Source organism: Nelumbo nucifera, chromosome 3 (genome assembly GCF_055504915.1).
Source record: "Nelumbo nucifera cultivar China Antique chromosome 3, China Antique-T2T, whole genome shotgun sequence".
In the NCBI taxonomy this organism is placed as follows: domain Eukaryota; kingdom Viridiplantae; phylum Streptophyta; class Magnoliopsida; order Proteales; family Nelumbonaceae; genus Nelumbo; species Nelumbo nucifera.
Window position 1 is genome coordinate 76,682,330 of NC_142651.1, and position 18,197 is coordinate 76,700,526.

Below are 18,197 nucleotides of genomic sequence, written 5' to 3' on the forward strand. Positions count from 1 at the left end.
CCAAATCTCATTCATTGGAAAATTCTCACCCCCAACAAGAGTTTGTACAAGGGTATTTAAGAAAGAAGCACAAGTAAAGGTGCCATCAGAAGAAGTAGACCATACTCTAGTGTCCTCCAAAGGTTGAACCAAGTAAGTTGACCTACGAGTATCAAGCAAACAAATAAGGGACACACTCATTATCCCTCAAACCCCATCTGAAACACAAATCCCAACTCAATCTAGAGTGAGAGAAGCTAACGGAATTTGAAATGGATTGTAACTTGTAGGTTGAAACTGAAAAAAAAAAAATCAATGAAAAGGGAACACAATGGAGTATCATCCAGCAAGAGGTCTTCCCAGAAAACCACTCTAAAAGCACAACCCACATCAAATCTGATAAGATTAAAAAAGATAGGATATACCTCTTGAACGCTTTCTATCACCTTATGCCACAGTTTGTCACTTTCCAATGGAAACCTCCAAAGCCACTTTCCTAACAAACAAGAATTCCTGTGGACTAAGTTCCCTAATCCTAAACCCCCTTTTCCCTTGTTTTGTTGGTTTATTCCCACTTTACTAGATGATCCTTCTTTTCCTCCCCAGGTTCCCAGTGAAAATCCCTCATAAGTTTTTTAATTGTCTTGCTACTCTAGTTGGAATTCTAAAGGTTGATAGGAAATAGGCTGTTAGGTTAGGTTTGCTAAAGTTGCTCTAATCAGGGTAATCCTCCTACCTATGGATAAATAATTCCTCTTCCAAAGTGCCAACTTCCTGTAAACCTCTCCACCACTGGCTTTCAAAAGACTTCTAGTCTTGGATTCCCTCCCAAAGGTAACCCTAAGTACTCCAACGGCTACAATTTGACCTCACACCCCAAAAGCTCAGCTAGCTCTCTCAAACTTTCATCTTCCAAGTTAAGCCCATACAACTTTTTACCCAATCTACCTTCAATTTGGAAAGTGATTCAAAGGAAGTAATGAGCTCACGCAAATTCCTTATACTCTCTTGATTGCCTCCCTCATAGAATAAAATGATGTCATCTGCAAACTGCAAATGAGTGACTGTCACCTCAAGTCTTCCTATCCTCCATCCTCTAAATAGGTTTCTCTGATCAGCCTCCATAATCATCCTACTTAAGACATACAACAATTAACGTGAAAAGGAAGGGGGAAAGGGAATCCCCTTGTCTCAATCCTCTTTTTGCAGGAAAGTAATCTCTAGCCACACCATTAATCATGATCAAGTACTGCAGTGAACCAAGGCATCCTTTCATCCACATCCTCCACCACTCCCCTAACACAATTCTCCCCATAATTTCCAAAAGAAAAGACCAGTCCACAAAGTCATAAGTCTTCTTTAAATCCAACTTGCACATCAAGCCCCTCCCTCTCCTCTTCTCTACTTAACATTCATTTGCTACCAATACTTGGTCAATGATCTATCTTCCTTCAACAAAGGCACCTTGATGTTGTGAGATGACCAAAGCTAACACCTTTTTTAGTCTCCTGGATAAGACCTTTGCTAATAATCTTGTAGAGGATTCCCACTAGGATTATTGGTCTGAAATCCTTTGGAATTTTTGCTTCCTTCTTTTTGGGAATTAGGTCAATGAAAGTTGAGCTTATACCTTGAGAAATCTCCCCTTCAATGTGGAACTCATTGAACACTTCTAACAAATCTCTTTTGATAAGATCCCAACACTCCTAATAAAAAGATAAAGAGAAACCATCCAGTCTAGGGGTTTTAGACCTTTCCATTGAGAAAATTGCCTCTCTTATTTCTTCTAAAGAAAACTCCACCTCTAACGCTGCAACCATAGCTTCAGACACTCTACCCTATTGAACATCTGGGAGGAAATGGCTCCTCTCCCCTTGACTCTGGTAGACATTCTTAAAGTGACCCACAAAAACCTTAATAATCTCCTCCTCCCTGGTTATCTCAAGGCCATCCACTTCTAGCCTAGTAGTTTGATTCTTTCTTCTCCTCCCATTGGCTAGAGAGTGAAAAAACTTTGTACTGACATCCCTCTCCAACAGCCACTTGCATCTAGATTTTTGCCTCCAAGAAATCTCTTCCTTCCTAAGGAATTCTTCTAACTCACATTTTAACTTCCACCTTTCCTCTCTTTCTGTCATATCTAACAGAAATATTGCTGCCATACGAACACTGTGGGGACCACATAAGTGGGGTCCACATCAGTGTTCTTTACAGTAGAAAACAAAGATCCTAAGGTAGTTCCCTAGGTACCATAACCATATTTCCTTAATAATTATTCATAATTTTCATAATAAAAGTATAGAGTTCATGTTAAAGTATAGAAAATCAACATATTAATGAGAAGAAGAAAAAGAAGGAAAAGAACATTGAAAAAATATAAGGGTTGAACCCTTATTTTTGTTAGAGGAAAAAAAGCAAAAAAAGTAGTAGTAGAAAATGTGTTGATTAGACAAAATTTTAAGTGCTTCCTTACTTATTGGTTCAGGTTTTGAAGTCTTTGAGGGTTCAATACAGCATTTAGCAATGTTTGTATTGATTAAACCCTAACAAATAAGAAAATAATAAAAAGAAATTAGTATATAAACACACAAAATGAATATTTTAGTTTAATAGTGCCTATTTTGTAATTATAATGTCAAAAAATAAAGAATAAAAAAGTATTTTATAATACATAGTACAAAACTGCTTGGCAATTAGGCGAGGCAAACCTCCAAGGGCACCTTGTCGCCTAGCCGTCGCCTTGACAACTATGATTACAAATATACCCCTATAATCTCCAACACGCTCCCTGAAAGAAAGCTCAAATACAACCAAATACACTCTACACCCTCCCTCAAACTCGAGATGGGGAACCCAGCTTGAGTTTGCAAGTAAGGGTGTTGAAGCAACCTCTACGAAAGTCAATGTACTGTTGAGGCAACCACGAATGAAACTCAAGATGTTGAAGTAGCCTCCTAGAAACCAGAATTGGCTCTTTATCTATTTTCTCCTTTTATACATTTTCTTATTTTCTTTTGCTTTAAAAATATAAAACATAATCACTGTTAATTTTCATTGGACAAATTACATCATGCCATCAATAAAGCTGCACACTATTATAGAGAAACAATTAAGAGAGAGTGTGAATGAGAGAGAGAGAGAGACGTGTTTGAGGCCATTTAAGAGAGTGTGAATGAGAGAGATTATATTATTATTATTATTAGAGAGAGAGAGACCTTTGAGTTTTCCATGGTGTCTCATCTCAATGCATGTTATTATTACATTTAAGAAAGACATTTAAGAGAAAGAGAAATAGAGAGAGAGTGATGGTGGGAATAGTAATACAACATAATAAAATAAAATTTTAATAAATGAAAAAATATAAATAGTTAATAAAAGTCCACTAAACTTCCAAATAAAAATAATAACTATTAATCAAACTTAGTAAAAATTAAAATATATTTATCTTTAATAGTTAATAAAAATTATGAAATTTGTTTTCCTTAACACGTTAATTAAAGACATTCCAATTCCACTGACAATCAAACTTAATAAACACTAATAAAAATAAGAAGTTTAAATATTATGATTTAAAATCCATTGGACATAATAAACATGGGTTTGATATATTGCACATAGAACCCGTGTTCTAATGTTGTATTTTGTTTTATTTAATTCTTTTTACTTTATTAGATAACTTTGTATTAATGCATTTTAGATAAATTAATAATATTGTTAAAATTAATAATTTTTATGAGTTAAGACCTTTACTATGCATAGTGCACATACTACATAAAAGACTTGCATAAAATAGGGGACCCATTAAAAAATTTTGTAAAAAAAATTAGTGAATATTTAAAACGTAGAACTTGTTTTATCACTCGGGTGAAGAAGACGATCTAAACAGGTCTGTACTAACCCATTTTCAAAAACGGTTCCGGTTTGTCCAAAAATCCATACTATGTGATATATGGTACAACATATTTTAACACATGAAAAAATAATAACAATATATTAATATATAATAATATATAATAATAATAATAATAGTAATATATATTTATATATAATAAAACAAGACATGCCATGTCAGCATGGCTTTCCTTTCTCCCCTACCATTCGAATTCCTTTTAATTTGTTAATTGTCAGAAAATTATAATTTGAAACCTAATAACCAAAATTAATAAAAAAATACATCTTTGTCCCCAAAATTTTATCAACATTACAAATATACCCCTGTAACCTCCAACCAAGGTTCAGTCCACAAGGATTACTGAGATGAGATTAGAGATAAATTTCTTTCCAATGGCCTTGTTTTGAATTCCTAAAAACATGAACCTGGGTGTTGATGATCTAGCTAGTATGGTTTGTAGATTTTTTTCAAGGGGGGTTACAGCAACAGCACAACAGCATTATGCCTGTCAAGTTTTTTCTTTTCTCTTCAGGATGGGGCTGCAGTCACATATTTCACATACATGTGTACATCCTCTTATGTACTCATCAGCTTTTATAGTTACATTATTCAAGAAAAAAAATGGTAAACATATTCTGTGTCTGCAAAACCAGAAGAAGAACCGAGGGTGACAGAATGATATCTGATAAAATAAGAGATAACTGAAAAAGGTATGGCAGCAGAATCCATACTTTCTTTTATTTGATCTTCTCGCATTCGCATTGCTAAAGGATCCCGGCGGATACGGACATCTGTTCCCATCATGATACGATATTCTGCAGCTGTTTGATTCTGAAACATATTAATAAGTTGGGTGTTCTCATCTTCACCAGTCTCTTCAAAATGTTTTTGCACAGCCTCCTGTGATGTATCCTTCTTCCATGCTTTAACCCATTCTGAATAGTATGCTATTGGTCCTATTCTTTCCAGTCTCTCTTGTTCAGATTGTAGTCTGATGATAATATAGAAAACCACTAATGACAAATCCAATTCATGTAAATGCAGCAGGAAAAATATCTCCAAACTACATGACTACATCTTCAGTTTTATAACTAGGAAAGAAAGCATTCACAAGATTGAAACTTTTGATAGGTTGTATAATTGTCCTGTGACTCCTGTCAAGAATATGCTTTAAGAACCCTTTGAAAATTTACAAAGGACAGTAAACAGTATGAGTACAAACAAGTAAAAGGGTTTTCTTCAGTTATCGTGTAGCAAGGTCTTCAGTAATTATTAACTGCTTAAAGTTCAAACTAACTAAATTAGTTAAACTTGGAACTTTATAACACAAAAGAGAGAGAGAGAGAGATCAACAAAATAAACAATGAGATAGACCAAACATTCCACAGGAATTCTCAACTGAGGATGCCACTTCAGCAGGTAATCACTAAATCTAGTAATCAGAAGGCTGGCAAAAGTAGCCTTGATAAGAATTACTCTTCCCCTTAGAGGTGTAGTTCCTCATCCAAGAAACGACATATCTTTGACACCTCTGAACTACTGGATCCTGAAAACAGGATGACTTTGGATTTCTTCCTAGGAAGAGCCCCAAGAAAGATGCCAACCTTCCCCCCCCCCCAAAAAAAAGGTTCATTTCATCTTGGACATATATCCATGACAAGCAGCTTTTTCTCAAGCTTATCTTCAAAATTGAGATCATTTCAAAAGATGCCTCCCTTGATGTTCACCAGAGTTTGGTGATGACTCCAAAAACAAAATGATGTCATTGGAAAATCAATAAATCATGCATGCCAAGCTTGTAAGTGATCTCTTTCTTCTGCTCTAGCAATTAAGGAGCCATTACTCATAATAGAGAACTAGGGTGGCTCTACATAGCCTCTAACCACTTCATCTAATAATTCCAAGCAACAAAGGCAAAACTCTAATGCATATATGGGGATCAGCCATCACCCAGCTATCCCTGAATGGTTTGGTGCATAAACTCCCAGTTCGCCCTATTAGACACCCTCTCCAAGCCTAATTTGCAAACAACTCCAACATCATCTTTCTAATCCTTTCTTTTGCACATTCATTTGCCACTAAAAATTCCATCCACCATTTGTCAGCACTTAACAAAAGCACTCTGATTGATTGAAATGATATGACCTAATATTACCCAAGTTAGGATGCAAGAATTTTGGCAAAAATTTTATACATACTACCAACCAAACTGATAGGACTGAAATCCTTAATCTCCTCTAAATCCTTCTTAGAGATGAGAACAACAAAAGGTTGTTACTGAAATTACCTAATGTGACTTTTCTTATGTGCATACTGTTCATAGCTTAAGGGGCCTTGGCACTTCTACTTTCTGATTACACAATACAATAAATCGCTTACCAAAACAGATATTTTTTGGATAAATAACATGAAGTTCTTTTTATTAATATATATAGTGTTTGTCATAAAAATAAATTAGTAAAAATACATATTTTCAATGAAACTGAAGAACAAACACCTTTATTCCAACTGTCCAGCCAGGAAATTGCATTTTTTTTTTATCAATAGCCAGGAAACTGCATTTAAGGCATCTTCAATGGTCTCTCTTTCTTATCATTGCACTGTTTATTTTTCAGAGAGGGAAACAGAACAAAGAAGGTAAAAGTTGAAACAACTGAAGTCCACAAAGATCAGTAGCATTCAGTAGAGAAAAAAGGGCCCACTGTAAAATTTAAACTGGATACATCTTAAACTACAGAAGATACAGCATAAACTTGCATAGAAATTAAATCACAACCTAAATTGCATTGCATTTTTCATGCTACATGAAGAAATATCTGGAAAGGCACCATTTTCCATCCACTAATATACCAAAACATGAAAAAGAAGAACTTCAAAAGCGGAGATTCACATAAAACTTTTCCTTTTGAGAAATAATGGATGTCATCCTGTATTAAACATTTACCTGCAAAGAAAATATCTCTGTTCTACCAAAATGCAAGAGCATGCCACAAAAGATGAGTAAAAGAAAAGCGATTAAGATTTTACAGTGTTACCTTTCCTCTTTAAATAGATGCCGCCTTGCCCTGTAAAGAGAGGTCTCAGTCAGTGTTGGTTGGTCTCCATAAAGCTTTACTTGCCCAGTCTCTGCCATAGCTTTAAGAAATACCTGCAAACATCTCCACATCTTTAACCTTGAGTTTCTCTAGAAGAGACTTCAGAAAATCTATAGAACTATTCAGGTTAGCAGCAGCCAATGGCACAATGAAATATATGGTGCCATTTGGCAAGTCTTTTTAGGAAGATCTACTGACAACCCTAATGGCCAAAAGACATGGAACTCTTTGGGTCTTGTCATTAAAGATCAAGACTGCTTGGTATGTCCCCTGGTCTACTGTGGTCTACCAGGCTGTTAAACGAAAGATTTTAGGCATGGAAAGACAGGAAGCTTCATTAGATTTTTGGCTGTTTCGGGCTTTCATGAGCTTTTTGAGACGTGGGTCTTTCTGGATTCCCATCTTTCATTGACAAACAGAGAAAGACCATTTTTTGGTCTAGCAGTCTTTGAAAAGTCCAAAAGATCTTCTGAAAAGAGTAGCCAAACAGGCCCTAGTAAATGTTCAACAGTAAGATCAACCTGGGAGATCTCCTGTAGAAAAAATTTTCCAGTTGGATTGCTCTAGTATCTATAAACAGTTTTTGGTGTCGCTTTTTTAGAGGGCTGATTAGGCACACCCCAATTTTGATAAGGGGACATCCCTGGTTTAAAAAATAAAAGGTATCCCTATAAAAGTACACAAGTACATAAAGGTGTCTGTCTTTTCAAAACACCACGTTTGGCCTATTCAGTAGGGTTGTGCTCCATTTATCAAAAATGAGTTGTGCTATAATCACCACTATTTTCTTAACGATAAACAGTTTTTTTCTTTTTTTATCAGTAAAAGGATTTCATTTATCAAAATCAGTAAACAGTTTTAGTATAGTTGCAGAAATTTTTTCTATCTGCCAAGAAGAAGAAAACAAAAAGAAAATGAATTTCAAGACATCTAATGAGTAGATTCACTTGAAGAAATACAGCATGGACTAGGAGATCTCCCAGGTAAAACGTTAAGATGGTGGGTCCACCTGCATCAAACATTGTGCTATTACAGCATACCAGAAAATATCATATATTCACTATTCATGCTCTTTTTTTTTTGACTAACCGTTTCAACATCTGGTTTTCTCCTTTGCCACCTTGACCATTGTTCCTTATCTGGCTTTCTCCAGTTCCACCATAGTTCTTCACTTGAAAGTGTCTCCTCGATTGGTTTCTTAACCTTTGGATCAACAAAAGGGTGAGGGTGTCCATATTTCTTGTCTAATTCATAATCATCGATGCTCTCTTCCTCAGGCTCCGTTTGATAAACAACATATTCTGAGGATGGGTCTTTAGTCTCCTCCGAAACATCATCAGAAGTTTCAAGCATTGCTGGATCACTTGAATCTACACTCAATTCTGAAGATTCTACAGTGCCTACGGATGCTTTATACTTCTTCCTTCTGCTTCCAGGATGTTTCCCAAATGATGATGCAGTTATGGACTTTCCGGTTGGCTCAGGAGCCCTGGCAGCTCTGACCCGACTCACTGTGCCTTCAGGCCAATAATCCTGCCCAGGAATGCTTGCACGAGCACCAGACGCTGGTTCAAGCTGCCCAGATGTGGAGTCCATATAACTATAGTATGGTGGACGCTCAACAGATAACGGGTCAAAGGAACCATCCTTCTTTGCACACTTGATAAAAGGAAGTAAAGTGGTCTTCCTTATAAATGGATTACTGTTCAATGCAATCTTAAGTTGCACCTTTCCTGCTGTAAATGAACCTACAAAAGATGTCTGGGTGATTCCCAGAAAATTAGATATGCACATATCAGTTATCAGTTATTACTTTAGGAGAAATACTCAAGTCAGGTCAGGGAGGAGCAATGGAGCCTTCCTACTCTTCTGTTAAAATAATGAACATGCAGGTTAGTTGGGAATGGTATTCACCATTGGTAAATTCCACCAAATATCATTGTAAAAACCAACTTAATTGAATGAGGAAACAATCTGATCCAATGTGTTTAGACATTTAAAGAAAATATATGGATCAAATTGTTATTTTTCATTCCATAGGACCAGTTTCTTCCCCTTAAAAATTTCTTGGTGGAATTATTACTAAATGGATCCCAACCACCAAGATTCATGGAACATGTACTGAGAGGATAGGGAAAGTGAGTTTTCCACAGCCTCCTTCCTGACTCATGTACTCAATTACTAATATATGAAAAAGATCAAGTACTAAAATCTAAGAATCCAATACAGAGTAAGTTAAACATTCAAAATTACTACCTTTTTTTTCTGATAGAAAGGAAAACAGATTATACAAACTCAGGGATAGAACAACCCCAAGCATCCTATAAGAAAAATAAAAAAGATTACGATAATTGCTACTCAACAATACCTTCGTACTGCAGTTAAAAATATTCCAATCACCAATTGAAGGGTAAATGACAACTAAAAAAAATGAGCTACTAGGCGGCTTTGGAAGTTTGTTTTCATATGTCTAAGTAAGGAGCATCAAAAGTTTCTCAAGGAAGCTTTATCCTTTGATAATGAGATCTTTGATATTCAAGAATGTAATTCCCAAAAGGAAAAAAACTGGTGCATACTTCAGATGATGAAAATTCCAGCATCTCATTTCCACAGGACATACCACATACGTTGGATGAGAAACATAGTTATCAATAAAATGCCTAGGTCAAAGAGCATCTTTATGAGTATCCTTTTGTGCCTGATAGCCCTGACCCAAGTGTTTTTGCGTGAGAATGTGCCAAATGTAGGTATTATTTGTGTCACATCATATCATATTGTATTCAACATAGTAAGTGAAGGAGCATTGTAAAATATCAGTTTTTAGTTCAAAGAACCATAAAATGAGTTTAGTTATTGGTTAACTATGATAGAACTTCAACTAGTAGCCTTCACTATCATATTCTTTGTGAGAGCCAAGAGGCACCTTCTTCTACTAATCTCTCAATCTCTGTGAGCAAAACAGAGTACCATTTCTCTCTATGGAAAACTAGCGGCTTCTATGGAAAACTAGCGGCTCCTTCCCTTCATGTTTTCCTTTTTCCTTACCCCCCATGCGGACCTCAGTCTCTTTATCACATTGAACATAACAAAGACTCCACCCCTGTTTTCTTTTTCTCCATTCTCTGATTTAGACAGATACATATTTTCTTCATATCTCTCTTTGGCATGAATAAAATGGGATCTTCACCCCCTTGTATTTTTCCCATAGATTATGTAATGTTGCTTTTATACTTTTAATTCTCATACTTGCTACTTCAATTAAGGAAACAACTATGTTTTAGTGGTTCAGATAAGTCCTGTTCAAGGAGAAAGAGAAAGAAGAAGGAGGAAGAAAGCTGTCAAACTAGAGAGTCTCAACCCTCCTAGTCAACCATAATCTCTATTATATTAAAATAAGGGTACAAAGACAAATATACCCCAATTTTAAGTATGGGACAAGAAAAATAAAAAAACAAAACAGAATTGCCACATCACTACACTACTTAAAGTTTAATGAAAAGACCAAGTTACCCTTACTCGACCAACTCAAACACTCTCCCTCAAGCTGGAGAATATATGTAATATAATCCTAGCTTATTACATATATAGTTCGCTCTCCCTGAACTCAAACCTTTTGTGAACAAGTCTGCCCATTGATCACCTGAACTCGTGTATTCTATGCTTATCTCTCCAGTAAGGACTTTCTCCCTAACAAAATGGCAATCAACCTCTATGTGTTTTGTCCTTTCATGGAAAATCGGATTAGATGAGATGTGGATTGCAACTTGATTGTCACAGTACAATCTCATAGGTTTGCTCATTGAGAATCCAACTTCTTGCAAAAGATTTTTTAGCCATATTGATTCACATGTGGTGTGTACCATGGCCCTGTATTCAGATTCAACACTACTCCTTGCCACAACAGTTTGCTTCTTACTCTTTCATGTCACTAGATTTCCTCCAAGAAATGTGCAATAACCTGTAGTGGATCTCCTAGTAGACACCGAGCCTGGCTAATCTGCATCTGTATACCCAACTATCTCAAGTCTTCCCCCTGGTTTGTACAACAACCCACGACCTGGAGCTCCCTTCAAGTACCGCATAATTCTAAGAACTGCATCCCAGTGAGGTACTTCAGAGTTTTGCATAAATTGATTCACCATACTAATAGCAAATGAGATGTCTGGTCTGCTAATGCTTAAGGTAGTTCAGCTTCCCCACTAACAATCTATATCTTCCAGGATCATCAAACATTTCACCTGCATCACTAATCAACTTAGCATTTGGTTCCATGGGTGTTTCAACTGATTTCACACCTAACAATCATGTTTCTTCCAACAGATCAAGAACATTTTTTCTTTGGCACAAATTTATACCTTGTATCGACCTAGCAACTTCTATACCCAAGAAGTACTTCAACTTGCCAAGATCTTTTGTTTGGAAATGTTCTTGCAAAAAGGCCTTTAGTTTGTCAATCCCTAATCTGCCGCTACCAGTTATGACTATATCATCCACATAAACCACTAATAAAATCTTTCCGGCTTCATAATCATAGCTAAACACTGAGTGGTCGACCTGACATTGTTTCATTCCAAATTTTTCAGCACTTCACTAAACTTTCCAAACCAAGCACGAGGAGACTGTTTCAGCCCATAAATTGCCTTCTTGAGCCTACACACTTTACCATCCTCCTCCTGAGCAACAAATCCTAGTGGTTGCTCCATATAGACCTCCTCCAAAAGGTCACCATGGAGGAAGGCATTTTTAATGTCAAGCTGAAACAAAGGCCAATCATACATAACTACCAAGGAAATCAAGACACAAATTGAACCAATCTTAGCCACAGAAGAAAAGGTTTCCACATAATGCACCCCATATAACTGAGAATAACCTTTAGCAACCAATCGAGCCTTCAACCATTCCACACTGCCATTTGATAAATATTTAACATATACACCCATTTACAACCTATAACATACTTACCAGGAGTAAGAGTGGTGAGCTCCCACGTGTGGTTGTACTGAAGAGCAAAGAGCTCCTCCATTACTTGACTCCACCCCAGTGAAGTAAGAGACTCCTAAACATCCTTGGGTATAGATATAGAAGACAACAAAGAAACAAACCGGTGATGTGAAGTGGAAAGGTGAGAGATAGAAACATAATTGGAAGTGAGATGTAAGGTACAACTATGTTTACCTTTTCGTAACATAATGGGAAGATCAAGTTTAGAAGAAGTAGGCAACTCTAGGACAGGAGCAACTACAGGATCTGCAGACAAGGTAGAAGTCGAAGGAGGTGTCGGTGTTTGTCAATGAGTATACACGTACCGGATCGATGGTCGTTCAGTAAGTATCTACACTAGAGGAGGTGAAGGGTCAGACATAACAGCAACAGCTGGAATGGGATCACCAACTGGAAGAGGAAGAGGGATCAATGGTGAAGAGGACGGTACATCAGGACTCAAGAAGAACGGCATGGACTCAAAAAAGGTGACATCAGGGCAGACAAATGACTTCCGAGTGATAGGATTGTAACACTTATACCCTTTCTGGGTCTAAGAATAGCCAAGAAAGATACCCTTAATAGAGCGTGCATCCGGCTTGTCTAAACCAGGTCTCAAATTATGAACAAAGCAAACACACCCAAAGACCTGGGGAGTTAATGGAAAGCAAGACAAAGTGGGAAACAAAATAGAAAAGGGAGACCGACCATAAAGAATAAAGGAGGGCATCCGATTAATGAGAAAACAAGCCCCAAGCACAGCGTCACTCCAAAATCATTTAGGAACGTTCATATGATGAAGGATAGACCGAGCAGTCTCAAGAAGATGACGGTTCTTTCGTTTAGTCACCCATTTTGTTGAGGGGTGGATGCACACGAAGTCTAATGAATGATGCCATATTGCTCCAAATATTGTTGAAAGGAGGTAAAAAAGTATTTGTGACCATTATTAGAACAAAGAAATTTTATTGGAACACCAAACTGTGTACGTATTTCAGCATGGAATTTTTGAAAAAATAGAAAACAATTCACTCCTTTCTTTCATTAAATAAATTCATGTCATCCTTAAACAATCATCAATAAAAATGATAAAATACTAGTAACCGTTATAGGACTCAACTTTAATCGGACCTTAAACATCTGAATAGACTAAAGCAAAAGGACTAAACATACGACTATCAACACTAGGACTAAAGGAAACCTGATGGTGTTTCCCATACTGACACAACTCACACTACAAGGAAGACAAATGACTCAAAGAATGAACTAGTAGCTTGAGAGTAGGGGTGAGCATTCGGTTTATTCGGTTAAAAACTGAACTGAATAAACCGAAATTTTAAAAACCAAAATAAAAAATGAAAACCGAACCGAAACCAAATTACAAGAAAACCGGAATTTTCGGTTATTTCAATTAAAAACTGAATTTAATTAATATTATATATTATAACCTATAATGCATACATATATATATATATTATTATAATATATTATGAAATTGAATTTCATTATAATACATTATATATAATATATTAATATATAAATATATAGCATATTATATATTAAATGTTATATATAGTATATTATATATTACATATTATATAATGAATTTCAGTTAATTCAATTTTTTCGGTTAATTGAATTTCTAACTCTGAAAACCAAAACCGAAAACCAAAATTCCTAAAAACCGAACTAACTAAACCGAATTACCCAAAAACTGAAAAAACCAAAACCGAAATTTTCGGTTCGATATTTCGGTTTTAACCAAATAATGCTCACCCCTACTTGAGAGCCTTGAGAGATGGATGTCTCAGCCGACAATGCCATTGGAGAGGAGTCAAGGAAGTTTGAAGTGTAACTGAAAATCCACCACCATCAAAATAATACAATCCACTAGCTTCATGCCCTCCACCAATCTTCTTCCCTGTCTAGAGATCCTAAGAAACACAAGATGAAGGGTAAAAAGTGATAGAACAATTACGGGCCTTAGTTAATTTACTAATAGACATGAGGTTGAATGGAAATTTAGGCACATATAGAACAAACGATAAAGAAAGCGATGCAATGTCAACATTACCAACAACACCACAAATGGGGAGAAGAAGAACCATTGGCCAGGGTAACAGTTTGTGATGTGGAAGTTTTAAAGAGGGAAGAAAACACACCTGGAATCCCGGTCATGTGATCAGAGGCTCCAAAATCAATAATCTAGTGAGAAGGATTGGATGCCAGACAGGCCATACCTGAGTGTGCAAGAGTAGTAGTATTATGTTGTGAAGTGGCTTGAAGGAACCTCTCATACTCATCTCGTAGTACACTCATCATCTCCTTCCCAGAAGCAAATGTAGATGTGAAATATGTTTGATCCGTATGTTGATTATCACTCACATCACCACCAACAACAACTACATGATTAGCCCATGTAGAGGGTGGGCCATTTAGATCATAACAAAAATTAATCGTATGTCCGTCTTTGCCACAATGTGTACATTTTCTAGTAGTGTGCCCTCTTCCTCTACCACGGCCTCCCCCTAAGTCATGACCTCCACCACGACCAAACATGGGACTACCATGGCCTCCTTGAAATGTATGCTCCCCCTATTGCCACGTTCACCTCCTCTCGCTACAACAAACATTGATCTATCAGACGTTGTGGTACTCTCTATGGGTTCCAAGGAAATTCTGCAAAGCCGAGCAAAGACCTCCTCAAGTGTAGGAAGAGCAAAACCTTCCAATATTTGTGCTCTAACTGGTTTATATTTTGATTTCAGCCCCATTAAGAACCTGGTTACATCAAGTTGCTCCCTTTGTTGTAGCTGAATTTTAACATCTGAAGTTAGGGGATAATGGATACTGAGTTCATTTCTGAGGTTCCTCGTACTAGCATAATACTCTTCAAGGGTCCGATTTCCTTGATGCAAATTAAAATACTCCCGATAGAGTTGATACACTCTCGTAGTATTATCCTGTCCTAAATAGAGCTTTTTGGCATGTTCCCATATTTCCTTGGTTCTATCTAGGAACATAAAGTTTACACTTATCTTAGGTTCTATATTGTTCCATAGCCATGTCAGGATTTGGGCATCCTCTTGTTCCCAATCATCAAACCCTGAAGAGTCAACTGATGGTTTATCCTCCTTCACATGTTTCACCTTCCTCTTGGCCTTGAGAAAAACCTCAACCGACTTAGCCCATGGAACATAATTTTCACCATTAAGTTTAATTGATGTCATCTACACACCTAAATAGTCTGAGGGGATCACCACCACTATCTCCGGTTGCTTCCATTATGTTCTCAATACACTAGATTTCTCCTAGTTCTGAATAATCAGCCAACAAAAAGGATTTCTGCTGTTCAATCAACACTACTGCAATCTGCACATCACCTTATGGCACTTTCTCAACCAGCCACCATAAAAAATAAAAAAATAAAAAAAAAAACTGATTTCTCACACCACTACTGTTAACCACACTATTTCGCGCATCACCATTCAAACACAAACAAAGAAAAAACCCCTCTTGAAACTGCTCAGTAGAGGGTCTGTAACACAACAAACACCACCACACAACCACTAGGGCTGTCACTCATGGTGACAGCAATCTAAGAACTACTCACCTAGGGCTGTCACACCTTCCTAACACCTGTAATGGGGATTGCAGCAGTCATGGATCACCGAAAAAGGGTTGCCACAGCCTTCTACTGGGTGTGCCACAACCTTCTACCTGTGTAACTGAGATCACACCTCAGAGAAAAGGAGAAAAGAAGAAGAGAAGAGATTGCAGGTCCAGGAACTTGAGATTGCAGCCTTCCTCTCTTTTATTTAGGGCTCTGATACCATGTTTTAGTGGTTCAGATAAGTCCTGTTCAAAGTGAAAGAGAAAGAAGAAGAAGAAGGAAGAAAGCTGTCGAACTAGAGTCTCAACCCTCCTAGTCAACCATAATCTCTATTATATTAAAATAAGGGTACAAAGTCAAATATACCCCTACTTAAGTATGGGACAAGAAAAATAAAAAAACAAAACAGAATTTCCACATCACTACACTACTTAAACTATAATGAAAAGACTAAGTTACCCTTACTCGACCAACTCTAACAAACTGGTTCATAAAAACGAAGGAAATCAGCTACAACTAACCAGGTTTTTTGATAATGCTTAGATAGAAACCCAGTTGCCTAGGCAACATGGTTCTCCCTGCCACCTACAATCACCTTAGCACTTTGACGACTAGCCCATAGAAAAAGGGAAATAAACGAAAAACCAAGTATTTATCAAAACCTAATGCCTGGAATAGAAACTTAGTTGCCTAGGCAACATAGTGCTCCCCGCCACCTAGCCTCACCTTAGCATTTTGACAAATAGCAACTACAATGAGAAGAAAGAAACGGATTTATCATTCAACAATCTAACCTAGATTGTTATGTTCAACCTGATCAGATGGTGGAACTATTTGATCTATTGTCTTCTTCTCAAGGAAACCGTTACTTAGGGGACAGAGCACATATTGGGTAGCAATATTGATCTAATCATTTCAACTTTATCCAGGAATTCACCAGCATGACACTCATAACAGGGTATGTGCAGATCCATGGTACATGTACATGAACACTGTCATAGCATGCTCAGTTTTTCTTTTAGTGCACAAGTTGCATCTTTTCTATACCTAGGTAACATAGCATGCATAACATGAATGAGTCAATGAATTTCCATTTATAACTAGTTGGGATAAGGCATGGATGATGATGATGATAATGATGGTGATTTTTTTCTCCTTTCTATCATAGAAGGAATGTTTCTCTCCCTTTCATTCCCTGACCCTTGCTTATATTAAAATAGAATGTTTCTATATTGTAGAAACAGTGTCCACTCCACATTCCATGGTGAATAACTAAAATTTAAAAAAATATATATATAGAAGATAAATTTAATTAAACTAAAAGACCTCTTAGAGCTCTACTCAACTTGAATATTGATGCTTTTTTATCAGTAAATCAGATATTAATTGTTTTAGCAAATATTCCAACACAATATCTGTTCTTAAAGGCAGAAAATTCTCTTACTCAAAATCAGCATTTTCACAACAAACTAAAACCACTGAGCCCGAGGTCTTATCTAGGTGCAACAAGTCCATGTTTCTCCATAGATTAGCAATGTATGGACAAAGATTCTTACGATGTCAAAAAAGTTATTCAGGGATGCACCAAAGGCACCAAAATTTAACACAAAATGGAAGGGAAATACTGAGGTAACAGAATGAACTAGACCATATATATTCAATACCTTGGAATTCTATGCTAAATACTCAACGCACTTAGCTAGATCCTAGGGTATTTCTTTTTCTCAATGTGAAGATTATATGATTCAGTATTTCTCTATTACCAGAAAAACCCAGTTAAAAAATTTAACGAATTTACACAAATCACTGATAAATAGCGAGAACTCATAATAGAACCAAGAAAAGTTAAAATTCAAGCATAATACAAATACAGGAATGCAGGGAATGGTGATAAGAAGTAGAACACCCTTTTAAATTTATCCAAACTAAACAAACCTGGGAATTTAAACATGACTTCCCAATAAGAAATCCATCATTAGACGCCAAACCCTTAGGTCCTCTATCTGCTAGGAAAAAAGGAAATGAACACATTTCTCTTACTAATAAGTTCAAAACATATCTCAACAGAAATATCATAATTATCTATCAAAGAAGCTGAAAATTCAAGAAAAAAAAATAGGGACCTTGATAAAGCCAAGTTGGTGCTAGAGACGCCATTTCTACAACATATACAACAGCAGGGAGTCCGAAAAAGAATTGCAGGTACTAATTATTTACTTAAAAAGATGAAAACTTTGCTAAAGCAAAAAACCAGGTTGGAGTCAAGAAAAATGAGATAGAAATCGTTAGTTGCTTCGCCTGAGAAATAGAGTGATTCTACTGAATTTCGAGAGATGAAGAAGTGAAGCGGGAGACTGGGAAGTTGAATGCGTAACTACAACTTTGAAGAGAAGAAGAGGATAAACCCGCTAGTTATATTGTACAGCCGACCCGGTCAGTTGACTCACTTCAACTTTGCCTCCTTATCGAATGAACCGGATTACCGGCTATGCAGGGTTTATAAAATTGTACGGTCATCTATCATCAGTTCATCACTACCGTTTCTCATGGGTCCCAACTCCAAGAGTGAGAGACTGAGAGTCGCACTTTATATTCCCCTCTTCCCTTTTATCTATTTTGAAAATTTGTATCATGTCAT

The 18,197-nt window shown here is 36.6% G+C and overlaps 1 protein-coding gene across 2 annotated transcripts in view; it reads right to left on the bottom strand.

Moving 5' to 3' along the window:
* The window catches only part of PTAC12 (plastid transcriptionally active 12), a 32,772-nt gene extending 14,829 nt beyond the window's left edge, over positions 1–17,943 (bottom strand). For both annotated transcript variants that reach the window (XR_016084701.1, XM_010276734.3), the window contains exons 1-5: positions 17,683–17,943; positions 17,495–17,562; positions 8,056–8,727; positions 6,907–7,019; positions 4,603–4,862 (exon numbers count right to left, since the gene is read on the bottom strand). Coding sequence is in view for 1 of the 2 variants with exons in the window: in XM_010276734.3 (XP_010275036.1) it covers positions 4,603–4,862; positions 6,907–7,019; positions 8,056–8,727; positions 17,495–17,562; positions 17,683–17,716 (1,147 nt within the window). In the remaining variant the exon portion in view is untranslated. The remainder of the gene's footprint in view (positions 1–4,602; positions 4,863–6,906; positions 7,020–8,055; positions 8,728–17,494; positions 17,563–17,682) is intronic.
* Positions 17,944–18,197: the final 254 nt, after the last annotated feature.